This window comes from Rhinolophus ferrumequinum, chromosome 3 (genome assembly GCF_004115265.2).
Source record: "Rhinolophus ferrumequinum isolate MPI-CBG mRhiFer1 chromosome 3, mRhiFer1_v1.p, whole genome shotgun sequence".
Classification (NCBI taxonomy): domain Eukaryota; kingdom Metazoa; phylum Chordata; class Mammalia; order Chiroptera; family Rhinolophidae; genus Rhinolophus; species Rhinolophus ferrumequinum.
In genome coordinates, this window is record NC_046286.1 from 6,636,237 (window position 1) to 6,654,354 (window position 18,118).

The 18,118-nt window shown below is 50.9% G+C and overlaps 1 protein-coding gene across 1 annotated transcript in view; it reads right to left on the reverse strand.

Annotated features, from left to right (window-relative positions):
* The window catches only part of CPNE5 (copine 5), a 101,160-nt gene that overhangs the window by 46,668 nt on the left and 36,374 nt on the right, over nt 1–18,118 (reverse strand). Inside the window, exons 6-9 of the mRNA XM_033093443.1 lie at nt 4,911–5,014; nt 3,426–3,465; nt 3,134–3,210; nt 1,237–1,296 (exon numbers count right to left, since the gene is read on the reverse strand). Of these exons, the coding sequence (XP_032949334.1) occupies nt 1,237–1,296; nt 3,134–3,210; nt 3,426–3,465; nt 4,911–5,014 (281 nt within the window). The remainder of the gene's footprint in view (nt 1–1,236; nt 1,297–3,133; nt 3,211–3,425; nt 3,466–4,910; nt 5,015–18,118) is intronic.

An 18,118-nucleotide genomic window follows, 5' to 3' on the forward strand; every position in this document is an offset into this window, starting at 1 on the left:
GAGACAGAGAGGCAGGGGAGCCAGCCCTGGGGGCTGACGTGACAGCTCAGATCTCTCCCAATCAGGTGAGCAGAGCAGGGGCCACATTCAGAGGTTCCCCTGCCACAGGCAGGTAGCACTGCCTGCCAGCTTGTCCCCGAGACAGGGGCAGCTGAACCGAGTGCCCCCAAGCCCCTCCCCATCCCATCTGGCCCTCCCTGGTAGTAGAGATATGATTTGTTTGACCAGGCGATAAAATCCTCACACCAGCCTCCTCGCCCAGCCTTCTCCATCTGTTCCTCTCTTAGCCTTTGAGCCCCTTTTCTATTTCCGATCTTTCCTTCCCCTCTCTCCAGCCCTGCTTCCACCTGCTAGGCCTTACTTTCTTGTCCTCCCTTCCTCCCTCTGGTCTTTCTCACCCTCCCTCTCTGTTCTTCTCCGACTCCTGCTTTCTAATTGCTTCTTCTCTACTCTCCTGGTAAGTTAGCATCCACACTTTTTCCTGGGCTGTGAGCCTCCCTGGGTCCCCCCCGCCCCCGGAGGCCACGCTCCCAGATTCAGCTGGTCTGGTGGCAAATCCAGCTGCAGGCACCCCAACTCCTGGGAGCCCTCAGCAAAAGTGGTGGACCTTTGCTGACTTGGCCCAGAGGCTCTGTCCCCCGCCCCCTGCTGGGGTGAGGACTCTCCCTTTAGCCAGGAAAGCAGGAGAGGGAAGGAGTGGGGAGGGTCTGCGTTGCCCACATTTGCGTGAGGCCAGCCAAAAGCAGATGGGCAGAGTGGAAGCTGGGGGAGCAAGGCTGGCCCACTGCAGCTGGTGAGCAAATGCAAAACGTGAGGATTTAGCTGAAGCTACTCTGAGGAGAAGAAAGCTGAGGTCCAGCAGTGGAAGCAATGGAGGGGAAGAGAGGGAGAGACAGAAGGGTAAGAGGTGGGAGGTAAAAGAAACTAGGCCAGGGAGAGAAGGGAAGAGAAGGTGCCTGGCCCCTGCTAATCCCTGTTAACAGTCCCTACCTCTAGGCCCCACCCTGCTCCCAGAAGTCCCATGAGCCCCTGGGGCCGTGGAAGCTGAGCTCTAGCCTGGATGGTGGAAGGGGCCAGCTGCAAAGTAGCCTAAAGGGCCTGGGTCCTTGAGGAGAGACCCAGGACCTTCTCTGTCTCCTGACCAGGGCTGAATGCCAGTGGACTGGGACTGGGCCTGACTCTGAGGATGGCTTGATGGCTTGAGGACTCCAGGGCCAGAGATGTCTGGCGACCTACCCGTTGGACACAGCTGGCATGGGTTTGCCCGTCCTGGAATTCAGGCTGAATGCTCCTATCCTGTGCAGAAAAGGAAGAAAGAGCGCGTCTCATGAGCCAACCCATCCTGAGAGGCCAGAGTACGTGGCATCTGGATTCTTAGCGATGGGTTTCTGTTTTGGATCAAACATCAAAACAGGACCAAAAGCCACAGGTCAGGGGAAGGAGATGCCATCTTCCCAAACGTTGTGAAACCCTGGGCAACTCTACCTCGGGGGTTCTCAAAGTGGGGTCCCAGACCAGCAGCATCAGCATCCCCTGGGAATGTGTTAGAAATGGACATTCTCAAGCCCCACCCTGGACCCGCTGGATGTGTAAATCTGGGGGCGTGGGGGAGGCACAGGGAGAGGGGCGGAGCTCAGCAGTCTGCTTAACAAGCCCTCCGGGGTGCTGATGCCAGCTACAGGCTGAGAACCACTGCACTGTCTCTTTGAGCCTCAGTGTGCAGGCTGTGAAGTGGGAAGATTGCCGAGAGAATCACATGAGATCATGGAAGCAAAACCCTGTCTGGCCCAGAAGAGAGGCCTGGTGAAAAGAAGATGTCATACCCAAGGAGACAACAGCACTTAAGCACATGCAACCTTCAGTGGGCGGAATAGGTCCCCCTCCCTCAGAACCCCAAACATCTCCACCAACCTGGGCAGTTTAGATCCTGCTGGCCCTTTACGCCCAGCTCCCTAGCCATTTCCTACCCCATGTCTTCCTCAGTCCCCCCAGGTGCGTCCTCCACCAAAGGGGGATCAGGTGACAGAGGGCAGGAAACAGACCCCAGCGACTCCGTGGGCTTTTGATCCAAGCAGTTGGGAGCTGAGAGGGGCAGAAACACACTTACACTCACTCCTGGGACCCCAAATTCTATAAGCTTCAGAGCACCCCAAACCTGGGTTTGCTCGCTGTTCTCAATAAATGATAGCTATTACTATTTTCTGTGAACCCAGAGGTGACCTTTTGGGGACCAGGGAAGTCTTTCTGGGGTCCCTGAAGTTACCACACAGTTACTAGGGGTCAGACACAAGGGCCTGGGAGAGAAACACCTCCCCCCCATACACACACACACACACACACACACACACACACACAATGACACATTCTGCAATTATTGATCAGGGTGGGAGGACAGCATGCAGTGTGAACTTGGCAGAAGCAAGTGGGTGGTTGATACCCAGCCCAGCCTGATCCCCCTTCCTGCCCACCCGGCCCTGTGACCTGGATGTTTATCCCAGTCTTCAGGCCTCTCTTGCCTGGGCCCTGCTCCTGGGGCTTCCTAAGACATAGGGACAAGAAAGGTCACCCCCAGCACCTGGTCAGCCCTGGCTGGTCCCTGTGAGAAGCCCTGGGACTCCTCATGCCAGAGCCTGCTCAAGAGTAATTAATGGCTTTCCCCGAAAAGCACTTAAGGCCCTTTAATGCAGATGCCAGGGGCACGGTGAGATGGGGAGGGCTTCACCATACCCAGCTCTGGCCTACAACAAGGTACAAACAGTCTGAGGAATGTGCTCTGCGAGCACAATCATAGTTCAAAGCTCAGCTCCTAGCTGTGTGGCCTTGGACAACTTACTTCTCCTCTCTGGCTCTGCTTCCTTCCCCTACACAATGTGAGGGGTGGGGGGAATAGACAGCATCTCAGGGTCATCCTCGGAATATGGGGCTTTAATAACCGAGCTGGGGTCCCTCCAAGGTAACTGGGTTAAAAGCCCTGCAAAGGCAGGGCCCATGGGGCCTCCTTATTCCTAATCATCCCTCACGACTGACTGGCTGCTTCACCTCTACCCAGAGCCAGCCCTGAGCAGCGGGGACAGGAAGTTGGCCCATCACTGAAGAAGCGACCCAGACAGGCCCCAGCCCCCTCTACACTTACGTGAGGGGCTTCTCCAGGCGGCTCCCGGGGGACCCCACAATTTCTCCAAGGGTGCAGAAGGCCTGGCCCAGAAAATCCTGCATATCCAGGGTACAGAAACGACCAGTGTCACCCGCTCTGCTCAGAGCCATCCCACCTCCCCCATCACCCGATTCCCGAAATGTGATGGCTCTGAAATGACAGGATGCAGCATCAGGCACACACTCTGTGTCACAGAGAAGCCCGAGGCCAACTCAGAGCTTGGCATTTAAGAGACTTTCAGAATCTCTGGGCAGTCACGGGGGGAACTCACGTGTTTAGATAAGTCAGGGCTCTTCGAGTCAACGTCGTATCTGCAGGAGACACACAGAGACGTTGAGGCACCCAGAGCGTCCTGCCCAACCCCGCCTGGGTCCTGGAGCTGAGTCAGTACCCCTGCGCCCCAAAAAAACAGGCTCCGATACAGTGGATATTTCTGGGAGTAATGGCTGGAGGCGCAAATGGGAGCCTTCCGGGGTGCTGGCCATGTTCTGTCTCTCGATTTGGGTGGTGGTTACATGGGTGTCACAGATGTAAAAATGCATCATGGCGTGGACTCTTAGATTTGTGCACCACACTATATATATGTTATACCTCATTGAAAATTGAACAAATACAATCAATGCGCTCTGCTACCTTGGCTAGTTCACAGGGGGCTGAGCCACCTTGCGCGTCACTGCCTGTTCTCCCATCTTCCCAGCTAAGGCTCGGCTGCCTTTGGAGCTCAATACCTTGCCTTGGACCTTCCCTGATTGTTTCACCTTGTCCAGGCCTGCCCAGCCTGCCCTCGGGCCTGGTCTCCCAAGAAGGAAGGAGGCATTGCCACCACCTTGGCAGCTGCAGGCAGGCTGATCCTACAGCTGGACACTTCCCTCCACCTGCAGCCTGCTCACCTGCATCCCCCCACTCACTCTGCCATCTCTGCAGCCAAACAGCCATTCCAGGCCCCATAAGTCCTGCTGAGGGGCAGTCATTCTTGTGCCAGCCCCTGCGCTGAGCACTGTCTCTCCAAAATGTCACCGAATGACCTCTGCCGTGGGCGGCACCGATCCTCCCATCACTGCCTCCAAAGTCATTTCCTTCCACTGCATTTTTTTCCTTTGCTCCCTCAGGCCCCAAAGCCCCTTTCCCCCCTCTCTGTCCACAGTTCTCTGAGACACAGTCCTTTCTTTCTTACCACCCACACCCCGTAAAAACAACAAAACAACACTCCCCCACCTGTTCACAAGCCTGAAACCCCACCATCATCTTTACCCTCAGGAGAGGGGCCCTCTGCATCTTTGTGATAAAAACGTAGGTGCCTGGAGCCCTCTGTCAGCCCAGTTACTGGTACAGGAGGGGCGACTGCAGGAGCCCTTCTCCTAGAACAAGCTTTGACAGAGGTCGGTGGGGCCCTCCGGTCACCTAGGGAGTAAAGGGCTCCCGGAGGTGGAGCTACAGTTGCTCCCAAGATCTTTCCTCCATCCCCCCCAGGCAGGTAGCTTGCTCAGTGCCCTCCCACACTTAACTGAGACCAATGCAGGGAAGGCTTCATTCTCTCTCCCCGTCTCCCTTCCATCTCCTGATGGGGGTGGGGCTGGACTTCAGCTAATCGTCACTTTTATTCCAGGCCCATCCTGGGCTTCCTCTAACAGCACAGCGCCCCCCTCACCCACCTTCCCTGGTCAGGGGAACTCCTGCCCCATCACAGGTCCTGCGTCCCCACCTCCCATCAGTACTTCCTCCCCCAGCTCCGTCCTTAGCACCATCTTCCACTTACAGGTCGAAACGGAGGTTCTGCTTCTCCTCGAAAAAGTAATCCACAATGAATTTGCGCACGAAGTCGGGATTGAGTGTGTTGTCAATGACTTCCGTGCGTCCGAACTGCAAGAGGAGACAGGGCGTGGACCTGAGGGCCAGGCTGGCGGGCAGGGAAGCACTGGGCTTGACGCCCCTCAGTCCTGGGCCCGATGGTAGCGGAAGCCACACCTCTAATGGCTCCCGGCCCCACCTGCAGTCAAGGCGAGAGCTCTTCCATCCAACAATGGAAACTGTCCACGTAATGGCTCCAGCTTTATTCTCTCTCTATCCATCTAGGCTCCACCCAAGTTGAACGGTTTTGAGCAGGTGCTTCACTTACCAGCCTTACTGCCGTTGTCTATGCTATACCCTCCACCTGGCCTCCCCTTCTCAGCCAGGGACACGTCCTCCAGGCCTTCAAAGTCCATTGCTAATGCCGCCTCCTCCAGGAAACCTTACTGATTCCTCCAACCAGAGAGTTTTACTTCTCTCTGAACTGCCCCTGAACTCGTGCCTGCCCGTATGACCACCATCCTTCCCTGACTGACTCCAGTTAGGTGTGTACTTATTTGACGTCCTCATTGTAAATTCAAGGGCAGAGACAGAGACCTTGTAAATTCAAGGGCAGAGACAGAGACCACGGGATCCTTTAAGATCCCACCTCCTGGGATCCACACCCTTGTATAATCTCTCCCTGTGAATGTGGGCTGGACCCAGCGACTCACTTCTGATGAACGGACAGGAATACAAGCCACTTCCAAGATTATGTTATAAAGGACTCTGACTTCCGTCTTGGGCACCCTCTCGTTCTCTCTTGCTGGCTCACTGATGAAGGCAGCTGCCATGTTGTGAGCTGCCCTATGGAGAGGCCCACGTGGCAAGGAACTAAGGGTGGCCAACCTACCACTCAGAATCTGAATCCTACCAACAACCGCTGACTGAACTTAGAAGAGGGTCCTGCCCCAGCTGAGCCTTGTGATGACTGAGGCTCTCCCAACACCCCTGACTGCAACCTTGTAGGACAGAGGATCCCACAAAGCAGCACCCAGATTCATGACTCTGTTGTTTGAGTGGCTAAACTCTGGGTTAATTTGTTACTCAGCAACAGATAACCAATACACAGACTTGACTTTCTCAGTATCCCCTGCAGCATATACTCCATAATTTTGTACATATTAAACACTCAATAATTAAATCCCATTAAATTCCCCAAATGACTGAAGGGACACCACTCCCCATTTTGGGGCATCAGAAACACTTAGAGGGTTTGTTAAAACACAGGTGTAGGCCTCACACCCACGTGTTGTGATTCAATAGGTTTAGGGCAAGGCCTGAGAATCTGCATTTCTAAAAAACCATAGTTGCTGCTGCTGGTTCCAGGGCCTCCCTTTGAGAAGCACTGGGCTACACTGTGGTACACAGGGGCCCTGAGTTCCTAGGAGTCTTCCGTGCCATGGAGGAGGGCAGCGTGGGCATGATTGCAAGCTATCAATTCCATCAAGGCAGCTCTCTTTTATATCTGTTCAATACACTGGACATTTTTGGTGAGATTTTGTTTCAAAAAAGGGACACAGGGCTAAAAGATAAAGCATAAAAACACTGTACTTTTAGGCTCCATGAAGGGAGGGGACAATATTCCCCAAAGTAAACAAGACAGGCAGATATACGATAAATATTTTAAATAGGTTGTTAATCTAATCTTAATATAGAAACATGTTTTTAATTTGAGCAGTAATTAATCCTGAGTACCAGTCCTCCTTGATGGGGCTCTGCAGCCCAGAAAAATGCCAACACGTGGGCCCCTCTCACGTGAGGTGTGGTAGGCAAGGCCCGTGTCATCTGAGACATTTCCTAGTGTCCCCTTCTACCCTGAATTAAGTTAAAAACCTGCACAAAGAGCCTCCCACCTAAGGTAGTGTGAGGGGTCATCTGAGAAGGACTAGATTTGGCACCTCTTGCCTTCACCCCCCTCATCTAATCAACTTCTTGCTCCTGTCAATTCCATCAGCTAAATCTCTCTCCTGTCTCTGCCTCCTCTGCTGTGGCATTGGTCAGGTCTCACCATTTTCTCATCTCACCTACTGTAGCAACCTCCTAACGGGTCCCCCATGGGGGCCAATTGCTAACGCTTGAAGACCCAGCTCCCCGGAAGTCCTGCTCTCCAACTCCCAACCTCTCCTGTGTGCTCCCATAATGCTCCTCACATCCCTAGTGCTGCACTTACCACAGCCCCTGATAATGGTCTACTGAGGCTCTTTCCACCCCAGCAGACTGAACTTCTCAAGCAGCAGGAAGATCCCTCCTTTGCAGCCCAGGACCCAACATTGTTTCACAGCCACGGGCTCTTAGTCATGGATGATTTAGTACCAGGAACTATGTTAAACATCATGTACCATATTACCTTATTTAATCCTTTTAAGGTAGGCTTCCTCCATTTTATAGGTGAGAACATGAAAGCACAGAAAAGCTAAGTAATTTGTCCAGGGTCACATGGCTAATATTAATTGCTGGCTTTCAGGCACAACCCAGGTATTCCGGCCCGTACTCTGTAAGCCATGTTGTGCTACATGTAAGGTCCCAGGGACAAGGAGAGCAGAAGCTCGCTGCTCCCAGTGGCTGGTACCCAGTAGGCAGTCAGGAACTGTCGAATGAAGTCAGGCTGAATGAGGAAATGGATGAGTGGGTTTGAGTCCTAACGTCATCACAAGCTAATTGTGTGACGTGCTCAGACCTTGCAAAGCCTCAATTTCCTCTTCAGAAGACGGAGACTACTACGTGTCCTGCTTACTTCCTAAAGAGTCACCACCCAACTCAATTCAATTATTAATTCAATAAGCAGTTTTTAAGCACTTCATTACAGGCCAGGGAGTGTGCTGGGTGCTGAGCTACAAACATAAATAGGACATGAACTCTGTACTTAGTGACTTCTCTATCATTGGTGGGACAACTCATGAACAAATAAGTACAATACAGTGTGACAACAGTGCTAACAGAGCCATATACAAAGGTGTACGGCAGGGCCCTCCTCGCTGGCTGTACATTAGAACCACTGGGGAAGTGTGAAAGAGACTGAAATGTACAAAACAGCAGATTATTGGGAGCCCCGCTTCACATACCGTGTTTCCCCGAAAATCAGACCTAGCCAGACTATCAGCTCTAATGAGTCTTTTGGAGCAAAAATTAATACAAGACTCGGTATTATATTATATTATATTATGTTATATTATATTATACCCGGTCTTATATCAAAATAAGACTGGGTCTTATATTAATTTTTGCTCCAAAAAACGCGTTAGAGCTGATGGTCTGGCTAGGTCTTATTTTCGGGGAAACATAGTATTAGTCCAGGTATCTGACTTCATAGAGGTCTGTACCGTTCATTATCTTTGAGCTACTTTACAACTCTGGAAATTGTAGAAAGCATAGAGTCATGCAAACGATTCTTATCCATAGAAATGCAAATAAATTTTCTTTCAGTGGAATGCAGTTGATTATTTGATTACTACCCCGTGGATATTGGCCAAATTTGCATCTATTGTACATTCATTTCAGCATTCCTGATTTCTTGGATGTGGACTTACAGTAAGTCCTCATTTAACGTTGTTAATAGCTTCTGTGACTTTAAGGGAAATGACATATAACAAAACCAATTTTACCATATGCTAATGGATATAAACAAGAGTTAAGTGCCTATGGCATCTCATCAATGTTACAACAAAACAACAATGAACAAAAAGACCTATTTGAGGACCTGCTGTATTTGAACCAGTTGTCCCATCTTACTGGTTCCCTCATTAATTGACGAATTAAATAAACCTTTGCCATGTGTTCATTTTATATTTGTATGGGATTAATGGTTTTACTTTTTAAAAAATGTATACTTTAACAGGAGCTTTTAAAAATACCCATGCTCAAGCCCCACCACAGACCAATTAAATCCAGATCTCAATGGTGGGGCCTGAACAGCTGTGCTGTTGTTGTTGTTGTTGTTGTTTTTTAAGTTTCCTAGGTGATTCTAACGTGCAGATGGAGTTGAGAACTGATGGAGGAAGGAAGAAAGCTAACATTTACTGAGCCCTTACTGAATGCTCAGTAGATAAGTGGGTCATTATCTCATTCGATTCTCACAAAAATCCTGTAAGTTATTACCCATTTACAAGTGAGAAAACTGAGAATCAGAGAGGTTAAGGGACTTGCCCAAGGCCACACAGCTAGGCAGAGCTGGGATCTAAACCCAGTTATGTCTAACTCCAAAGCCCATTATATTTTCATTTCATCTAATTGGCAGGAGTCCTCAAGCACTACGAAAATCAAATAAAGTCGAGGTTTACTTCAAAAACATTTAAAGAAGCCCCACTGTGCAGGGCAATGGGGAGGGCTTCGAGTTGAGTGAGACTGGGTTCCTGCCCCCACCCTCTAAATTCGTTAACAATCTTATATAACCCTTGTTCCAAAAGAGTTCCCGCAATTTTCTTCTCTTCCTCTTTCTAATTCTTAATACCTCCTGTCTTCAGACAAAAGGAAAATTTCTCCTACTGGCTTTCTTGCAGAATATTCCAGGTAAATACCCAGGTTCAAGAGAACCCTCCCTTAAGGAAGGGCTCTACCCCTCCTCAGTGCACTATCCTCTTCCCTCAAACACCTTTCAAAATCCCTCTGGCAGGATTCTGGATAAACCCCAGTCCAGAAGGAGCAAGCATTCCTTTATGCAACCTCCCTCCCCACCCCACTGCCAGCAGAGACTCCAAGGAAAACACCCATTAGAGAAGATGACAGCGTAGCTTTTAAAATGGTACTGAAGCTTCAACAGAGGGGAATTCCCAAGGGAATGATCTCTGCCGGAGAAGAAAATGGAGTTCCCCTGGAAACAGGACTGGGAGGGGGACTCCAAGGGCCCCCAGTATCTCCCAAAGCAGGAAAGTGGGCAAGTGAGCCAGGCTGGGCAATGATGAATTATCAGACCTCAGGGATCATTAACATGTACACATCAAAAACAACTATGAAATCTACAACCCAGGGACTTACTAAAGATGTTTTATAGCCTTCATTACGTGGGCTAATAACAAAGACAAAAAATGTGAAAACCTTGGGTTTTAAAAATCCCAGAAGCCATCGGGCCCCTGTCAGGCCCAATTTACACCCCTATAAATGATGGTAGGAACACAACTGAACTGACGTTAAAAAAAAAAATTGGCTGTATTTTGTTCTACATAAAACTACAGAGCATTTTCAAGCTGGAAGGGACCGGAAGAGATGAGGTATTAGCAGTGAGAAGCACAGGATGGCATGATCTGACTACACTTGGGGAAGGAGGGGTGGGTGGGTTATCTCCTCACCACCTGTAATCGTAATTCGGCTGAGCTAGCTCTGAACCCTCGTCCTGCTCCCTGGTCCCTCCTTCTGGTCCTTTCAAAACCTGTCTGTCCACACTCCAGGCTCTGAGGATGGGAGGGGGCCTCATATTGCTCCCAGTCTGGGGTACAGGCCACCAAAAACCAACGGGCACAGGAATTCTCTGATCAGTAAAGTTGAAGGGAAGCCCCCAAATCTTTGTTTTACCAAGTGATTTTGACACAGACAGTCCTAGAGAATTGCAGGGTAGGTGGGCAAGTATGGACAGGTGGACTGTGGTGTGAAATTGGGGAAGGGGCTGAGCAATCAGGGAGGTGAGGGAAGCTCCCTGACCCTGGGGCCCAGAGGGGAGAAAGAAAGAAAATACAAATGAGAAAGAAGCCTGGAAATTAGGGTATTTGCCCTCTGAAAAGCTTATTTCTTGTCCCTGGCAACAAAACCCAGTGGGAAAAGCTCCTGACATGCCACAAAAGATGCTTGGGAGGGCTCTTAAAACCTCATGACTAAGCCCCAAGAATATCAATTAAGCAGCATTGACTACATGTGCTTAAAGTGAGACCCTCAAAGGGGAAGCGGACTTGAAATTTCTTAAATTAAGTGGCTCCCAGTTTCTCTGCGTCACGCGGATGTTGGGATTTATGGAGGCAGGTGGGAAGCTTGGGAGACATGGGCCTCCCTGACCGGTCAGGGGTCAGAGGGCTGGCAATCAGGCCTGCACTGATTTGGAGACCTGTTCTCTGTGCTGGGGAGTCGCCTCCTGCCCCCACCACCCAGCCCCACCGGCCCAGCTCCTTCTCTGTCCTGCCCTACACTCCAGGAGAGTGTTTCCTTCCGAACTCCATCACCTTCATTCCCTTACCCTGTGGGTTCCTGTTGGGTTTGACCAATGGGAGGCACTGGCAGATAGGACACGAGAGGAGAGGTTGGGGTACTTCCTCCTGCTCTGGCCCAGCTTCAGCACCTTGGTTCTACGAGGGGCTGCTTTGCCCCAGGACCACGCTCTGCCCCTCACTCACAGACAACAGCGCTGTCTCCTCCCACTGCTCCCCAAGCCTGGGCCAGAAACAGCTCCCCGCTGGTGCTGGGTTCTGGGTGCTGCACTGTCCCTTGTGGGTTTCTTCAACCTCACCCACACCTCCGAAAGAAATCCATTACATCTCTTCAGTGAAACCAGGGGAGTAGCATTCTCTTTCCTGCTCGGACCCTGACACACTTTCTCTCTCGCAAACACACTCATACACACACAATTGAACATAAGGCAAGAACAATCCCCACCCCCATCCCATTCTTCTCAGATAGTGTAACATTCATGTCATCAATAAAATGAATGATTCCTGCCTATGCAGCCGGGACACTCAAGCTCCCTGACAGGAGGGATGGAGGGTCTCAGCGTGGCTGTCCCACCGAAGGGACTCTCAGGGACCAGGGGTCCCACCTCAGCCTCCACTTTGTAGAAAGCGGCCCTCCTGGCCCCATCCACACAGGTGCCAGGGTGAGAGCCCAGTAGGGAGGGGCTACTGCTCCATTAGTCAGGACTTAAGTCTCTTAACCAGTTTTAAGTGGGTTTGCTTACACCCTGAAATTGAATGCAAATCTCTGTTCGGGTCTGCACTGTTTGGGGAGAGGAGCTATGGTTTTCATCAGTTTCTCAAAGGGAAGCATGTCTTCAGAAAGCTTTAAGAACCACTGATTCTAGCTTTGAAGGCAGATCTTACGGTTTCCCACATAAAGCAGTGAAGTGTTTAACAGAGTGGTCTGGAGTAAGGTTTCCTGGGTTCAGATCCTGGTTCCGCTACTCACTGGCTGTGTGACCTTGGGCAAATTCCTTCACCTCTCTGTGCCTCGGTTTCCTTTCTATAAAATGGGAATGATCATTTACCTACATGTAATAGGGTTGTTGGAGGCTTAAATTGTTTAATTTATGTAATATATTTAGAAGAGAGCCTGGGGCATAAAATGGGTGCTGTAAATTTGTGATTCCACACTCTAGTGTTTTCTAAATCCGAAACCCTGGCCCATCCACCTAGGAAATACATATGTATCTCCCAAGACTCTGAACTCAGCCTCGTCTCTGCCCTGCTCACCTTGTCTGAACCTTGCTCACCTTCCATGCCTGAGAAGTTTTCTGTCAGTGTCTAAAGGTGTCCCTTATGCTTGAATTCCCTGGAGGCCTGAGCTTTGAGTGGTTTCTCCCCAGACACACACAGGATAAGACTGAGAGGGAAATGCAGGGCTGGCCCTTTGCTCTTACAGACCAGCTACTCTGTTAAGATACAGGCTCTGCCCTCCTGTGGGCTCCGACAACATCCAGAAATGCTTAGAAAAAAAGGCAGTAGAATGTGTAAAGTTTGCTTAGAGACCTGGAGAAGGCCTGAAGACTTCATTCTGGCAGGAGAGGGAAGGCAGGAGGAGCCCTGGGGCAGGGGAGCTGCTTAGTGAAAGAGGGGGAGTACGGCCACCCCCACCCCCCCCAGACCCTGCTCAGATACACTGACTCCCTGGCTAGGATGAGCAGCCTGGGAAAAGACTCTCTCTGTTGCTTCCAAATTTCTAATACCCGGATCTCCCCTTCTTCCTTACAACCCACCTGCTGGGGCAGCTACCGCAAGCAGCTCAGGGAGGTCTCTCAACATCCTAGTCTACTCCCCGCCAATGCCCAATGCCCACGCGTGGGGTCATAGGGGCCCAGAACGAGGGTAATGCAGAGGGGTAGCCAGGCCAGGGGTCCAGGACCCTCACTGGCCAGGGTTCTCAGCTTATTATCTCCGTGAGACAACATGGAAAACCCTTCAGAAGCTGCATTTCCTCATCGCTAAAACAGAGCAAATCATTCCTTCCCCAGGGGCAGGATGGAAGGGAACGTGCCTGAAATACAGCACAGAGTATCTGCTGCATAGTTGGTCTTCCAAACCTATAATAACCCTCATGTAGCCCTACTGTGTGCCAGACACTACGTGTTTTCCATATATTAACTCGTTTAATCTTCATAACAACTTTATGAGGCAGTACTATTATTATCCTATTTTACAGATAAATTAAGAAAAAACTCAGGGAGATTGAGTGAATTTCCCAAGGTCACACAGTGAGTGGGTGGTAGGAAGAAGATTTGAACTCCAGCAAATCTGGCTCCAAATCAGTAAGGGGTTGATGTAGTTACTACCCAGTTAGAGGTTGGAACTATATCCTACCCAGCCTTTACTCCTGCTACTTTCCCACCCCCAGCATGACCTCTGAACTTATGCAGTGCTTCCTGTCTCTTCCACCTTGCTGACTCTTCCTGTGGGGTCTAAGTGGTTCTACAAGTCAGGTGGCATAGGTGAGTGCCCCGGACCTATACCTCTGCTCACCCCCCCAACCCACCTCCAACCCCTACACACACACACACACACACACACACACACAGTCCTGGTCCCTCCTGTGATTTCCATACATATTCATTGATTATCAAGTTGACTTAGAACCTAAAGATTTTAGAGCTGGAAGGAACCAAATACTCTCAACCAAGGAGAAAACAGAGGCAGGAAAGGGGGTTAGAGGGTTCTCACAGAGGTCACACAGCTAATTAGGAAAACAGTCGTGACAAGAGCTGAGGTGAGGTGGGGCCCTCAAAGTGCCCTATTCTCTCAGAAGCCGGTCAAATGCCCCTCTCTGGGGTTTCTTCCTTCCATCAAATCCTCTTCCTTCTTCTTTGTATCGTGACTGCTCATCTTCAAAACACTTCCACACATCCATGGTCACATTTAACCCTCCACTGACCTTGTGGAGCTGATATTACTGTCATCCCCACTTCACAGACAAAGGATCAGTGCTCCAGAGGACCTCCCAGAGGCACCCAGCCATGGAGGTCAGGGGACCAGGTCTCCTAGGAGTGACAGAGGCTCTGTCCTGTGGTATTCACCTCAGTCCCCTGCCTCAGGAATGAGTGGGTGGTTCTGAAAGCCTGAACAATCGTAATGGCCCCTGATTTAAGCAGCTCTTGCTTTTTACAAATTACAGCTGGATGGAGCTTGAGAGACCTCCCCCGAGCTGCAAAGCCCCCAGTGGCTGCGCTGGCTGGGACAGAAGGAGGCCGGAGCTGACAGACTCCTCTCTACCCTGAAGCTGCGCTCCCTTCCGCAGCATGAGCTCCCCTATAATTTTCATATATTATTGATGGCTCCTTAATTGGGGATTCTAAAAGCCCTGCTGTAGAGCCCAGCCCTGGCCCCTCGTGAATCATGTTCACCGTGATTAAAATTACAGGCTACAAAGCTATCCGACTTACACAGAAATAGGACGAGGGAAGGTGCTCGGCTCTAGGAACAGGGCCTGGGTTGGCACGCAGGGCTGGGGAGGAGAAGAGCCTGAGGTGTGGACACCTGGAAAGAGGGCCTGAGTTTCAGAGGGGGACACAGAGGACCTGTTTCCATGCTAGGCCTACCTCCACCTTGTGTCTGGCACATTCTCTCAGGTTTTCACACTGGAGGGGGCCAGGATTCTGGGGCCACCCCTCCTTGTAGAGTGAGGAAAACCAGGTGCAGAGTGAGGAAGGAGCTTGTAAAATCACACAGAGAGAACCATGACTTCTTGGCCCAGTGGCCTCCAGGACCACGTCCTGTGTCCTTAAGGCCTCTGGGTGAGGAAGGGCGGAGGTTACTGAGGAGACCAGGCTCCAAAGGCCTTCCCAGTGCCCAGGCCTGGACAGAGCAGGTTCTCTCTCTGGCCCAGATACCAGCAGTAGGCCTGTGAAATTTTACCAAGCTTATAATAAAAGACATCCTGCCTGAAAGCTTAGTTCCTAATTAGCTATTGTTCCAGATAATCTGTTAAATTATCCTGGCTCCTAGGGAAATCACCCTTTTAGCAATGAGCCTGGCTGCCAAGCTGCTGGCAAAACACTTTCCACCAGCCTGTCCTTAGGTCCAGCCTGGGTGCCTGAGCCCCTTGGGTTTGGCTGAAGTATGGCAGGGTGGGGGCACTGAGCACGCCCCACCCTAAAGGCATTTGTCCCCCCAGCACCCCCCAAAAGGTCTATAGCTCCTACCAAATAGCATCAGGATGTCTGAAATATCCTCAGTGGTGCCTTCCTCTGGGTAAAAGCACTGGTTTCTCACTTAGGGCTTCTCACAAGAACAGCCAATATTGAACATTTCTACATGCCAGGCACTTTACATGAATTAGCTCATCTAATCCTCACAGCAGACTCATGAGCCTTAGCACTTGCATAAGAGCCCCAGCTGGGAAGGTGGTAGCCCAGATTCAGACCCAGTTTCCTTGACTTCGGAGCCCAAGCTCTCAACAGCTCAGCCAAAACTTTAAATGCACCTGGGTGCTACCACGAAAGAGTAAATAGATTTAGCGGCTCCCGGGGGACCTGGCCTCGAACCCCAGGGCTTACCGAGACAGCAGGCTCCTTTCTTCAAATAAAATTCAGGGCTCCTGTCTCATGTATTGCCCAGAACGTGCAAACACCTCTGGCTGACTGTGGGGAGGGGCAGTCGGAGCCTCCCACAGACACAGTTGGCCCTGGGGGCACCACATCAAACCCTGGAGCTAGAAAAGCTCCCTCTGCAAGTCAGGGCCTGGGCACGTAGAGGAGCGGGGACCAGACTCAGGAGGCAGCATCATACCCCAGCTCTGCCACTTGCTGGCTGAATCACTGAGCGAAGCAAGGACGCCTCTGGCCACTGTATGCAGAAGAGTCCTGCCTTCTCGTCTGGGGTGTGCTGAGAGACAAGGGGAGTAACAGGGTGCTGCTGAAGTGAAGCCTGCACAGGGCAGTAGGAACGTCAGTCATCCTCCCGTTGAAGGGGGACCCCACAGGGGCAGAGTCTCCTCCCAGCTTGTCTGCCGGTTTTGCATAATAACAATATTTACCAGTGCTGGGCATAGCCGGGCACTGTGCTGAGTGATTCTGTCATTGAGTCCCCACCACAGCCAATGAGCAGCCATGCGGGTCCCATTTCACTGATGAAAATCAAGGCTCAGAGAGGTTAGGGAAGGGGCGGAGTCAGGGTTTAAAGGGACATCGTGACAGTGCCTCACTGTGTGCCAAAGCGGGTTAAAGCCCTAACCCAAAGACTGTGAGGAGGTGCCCAGAACCCATCTGCTCCCCAAGCCTGGTCCTGGACTGCCAGCTCCTGGTGACAAGGAGTCAGGGCCCTGGAAATTCAGCTGCATGACAAGAGCAAAGGCCACTAAAGTTCCCTCGGGCTGCCCAGGGAACCCGAGGCTCAAGAGCGGCATTCTTTGCAGGGACAGACACCTGTCTGCAAAAAAGCCAACCCCACACTCATCTTGGAGTCCACCTCCTAGAGAGGCTGGTATCCTGCTTTGGGCTTTAGCAATAATAAAGGTCCATTCGTTACTTTAAATCTTTTGATAAAGGTCTATGTCGCATGGCGGGAGTGAAGTTCTGTGTTGGTCATCAGGGAGCCCAAAGTGGGCTCACTGCCGGGTCATTTCATTTCAGATTTAAGCTCTTGGCCATCAGACAAACTGGATCCCAACTGCCTTTGCCCAGCATGGTCTCATCCCAGGACCTCCACAAGACCACCGTCTTCCTGCTTCTGCCCTTTCCCCTGTGATCTACTCTGCCAGAGGTATCTTTCTTCAACATAAACATTCACTCCCCTGCTCAAAACCCTCAAATCGCTTCCTGTCACACTTAGAGCAATTTCTGAACTCCTACACAGCCTATGAAGCCCTACAGGATCTGCCCAGGCTGGCCTCTGTGACCACATCACCCACTGTATTCATTGTTCACACCACTTAAACTATACTTGGCCTTTTTTTTGTTCTTTGAGTATAGTGAGCTTGTTCCCACCTCAGGGCCTTTGCACTTGCTGTTCCCTCCACCTAGAACACCCCCTCCCAGACTTATACATGGCACCACTCTGGACTCAACTCCAGTGTCACCAGCTTCTCAGAAAGACCTCCCTCGACCCCCTTAACTAAAGCAACCCCCTTCTCCCTAGTCACTTTCGATCTCATTACACTTTTTCACAGCACTTATCAATCAGTACCTGAAATTATGCAATTTTTTTTAACCGATTATACTAAGCCTCTCCAGAGCAAGGACTCTGCCTGTCTTGTTCTCCACTATGTGCCTGGATCAGTGTACAGCATATAGTAAGTGGTCAATAAATGCTTGCTCACTGACTGCTGACTCTTTGGAAACCATGCTTAAATCTACATGCAAATTTTACACCCAACAGGGTTCCCAGTGGGGTCCACTCTCCCTTCCCCATCTAACCTTTTCCTAATCTCTAACACTCTGGACTCAAGTCAGGTTGAGTCACCGCCATCTCACAGACACACAGGGCATTCCCACTTCCAGGCTTTGCTCATGTCAGGCCCCATTCCTGGAATGCCCTTTCTCCCTCCCACCATCCTTCAAGTTCCAGGTCTGGTGCCACCTCCCCCAGGAAGCCTCCCCTGCCCTCCAGGGTCTCTCCCCACTGTGAAGTGCTGAGAATTCACGTTGAAACTCGTTGGGTGAATCTTGGCCTAGTTGTGGTCTGGAACTTGGGACCTCTGGGAGGATTTGTTCCAACACTCTCATCAAGATGAAGAACACAAGTCTTTTAAATCCTTCTACGTCTGTGTCTGGTCTCTCCAGTTCCCCAGAAGGTCTCCGAGGATAGAAAACATCCTGCTATAGCTTTGCACCCTGGAGGATACCAGAGTGTCTTACTCAAATTACTTCCCTTCTCTTGGCCTTCATGCGTCTATCTATAGAATGGGTTACCAGTGTAAACTGCCTGGTACATTGCCTGCACCCAGAGACCATCAACGATATTATCCATAAGAGCCACCTTTTACCCAGTGCTTACCTGGTTCCTCCAACATATCTTA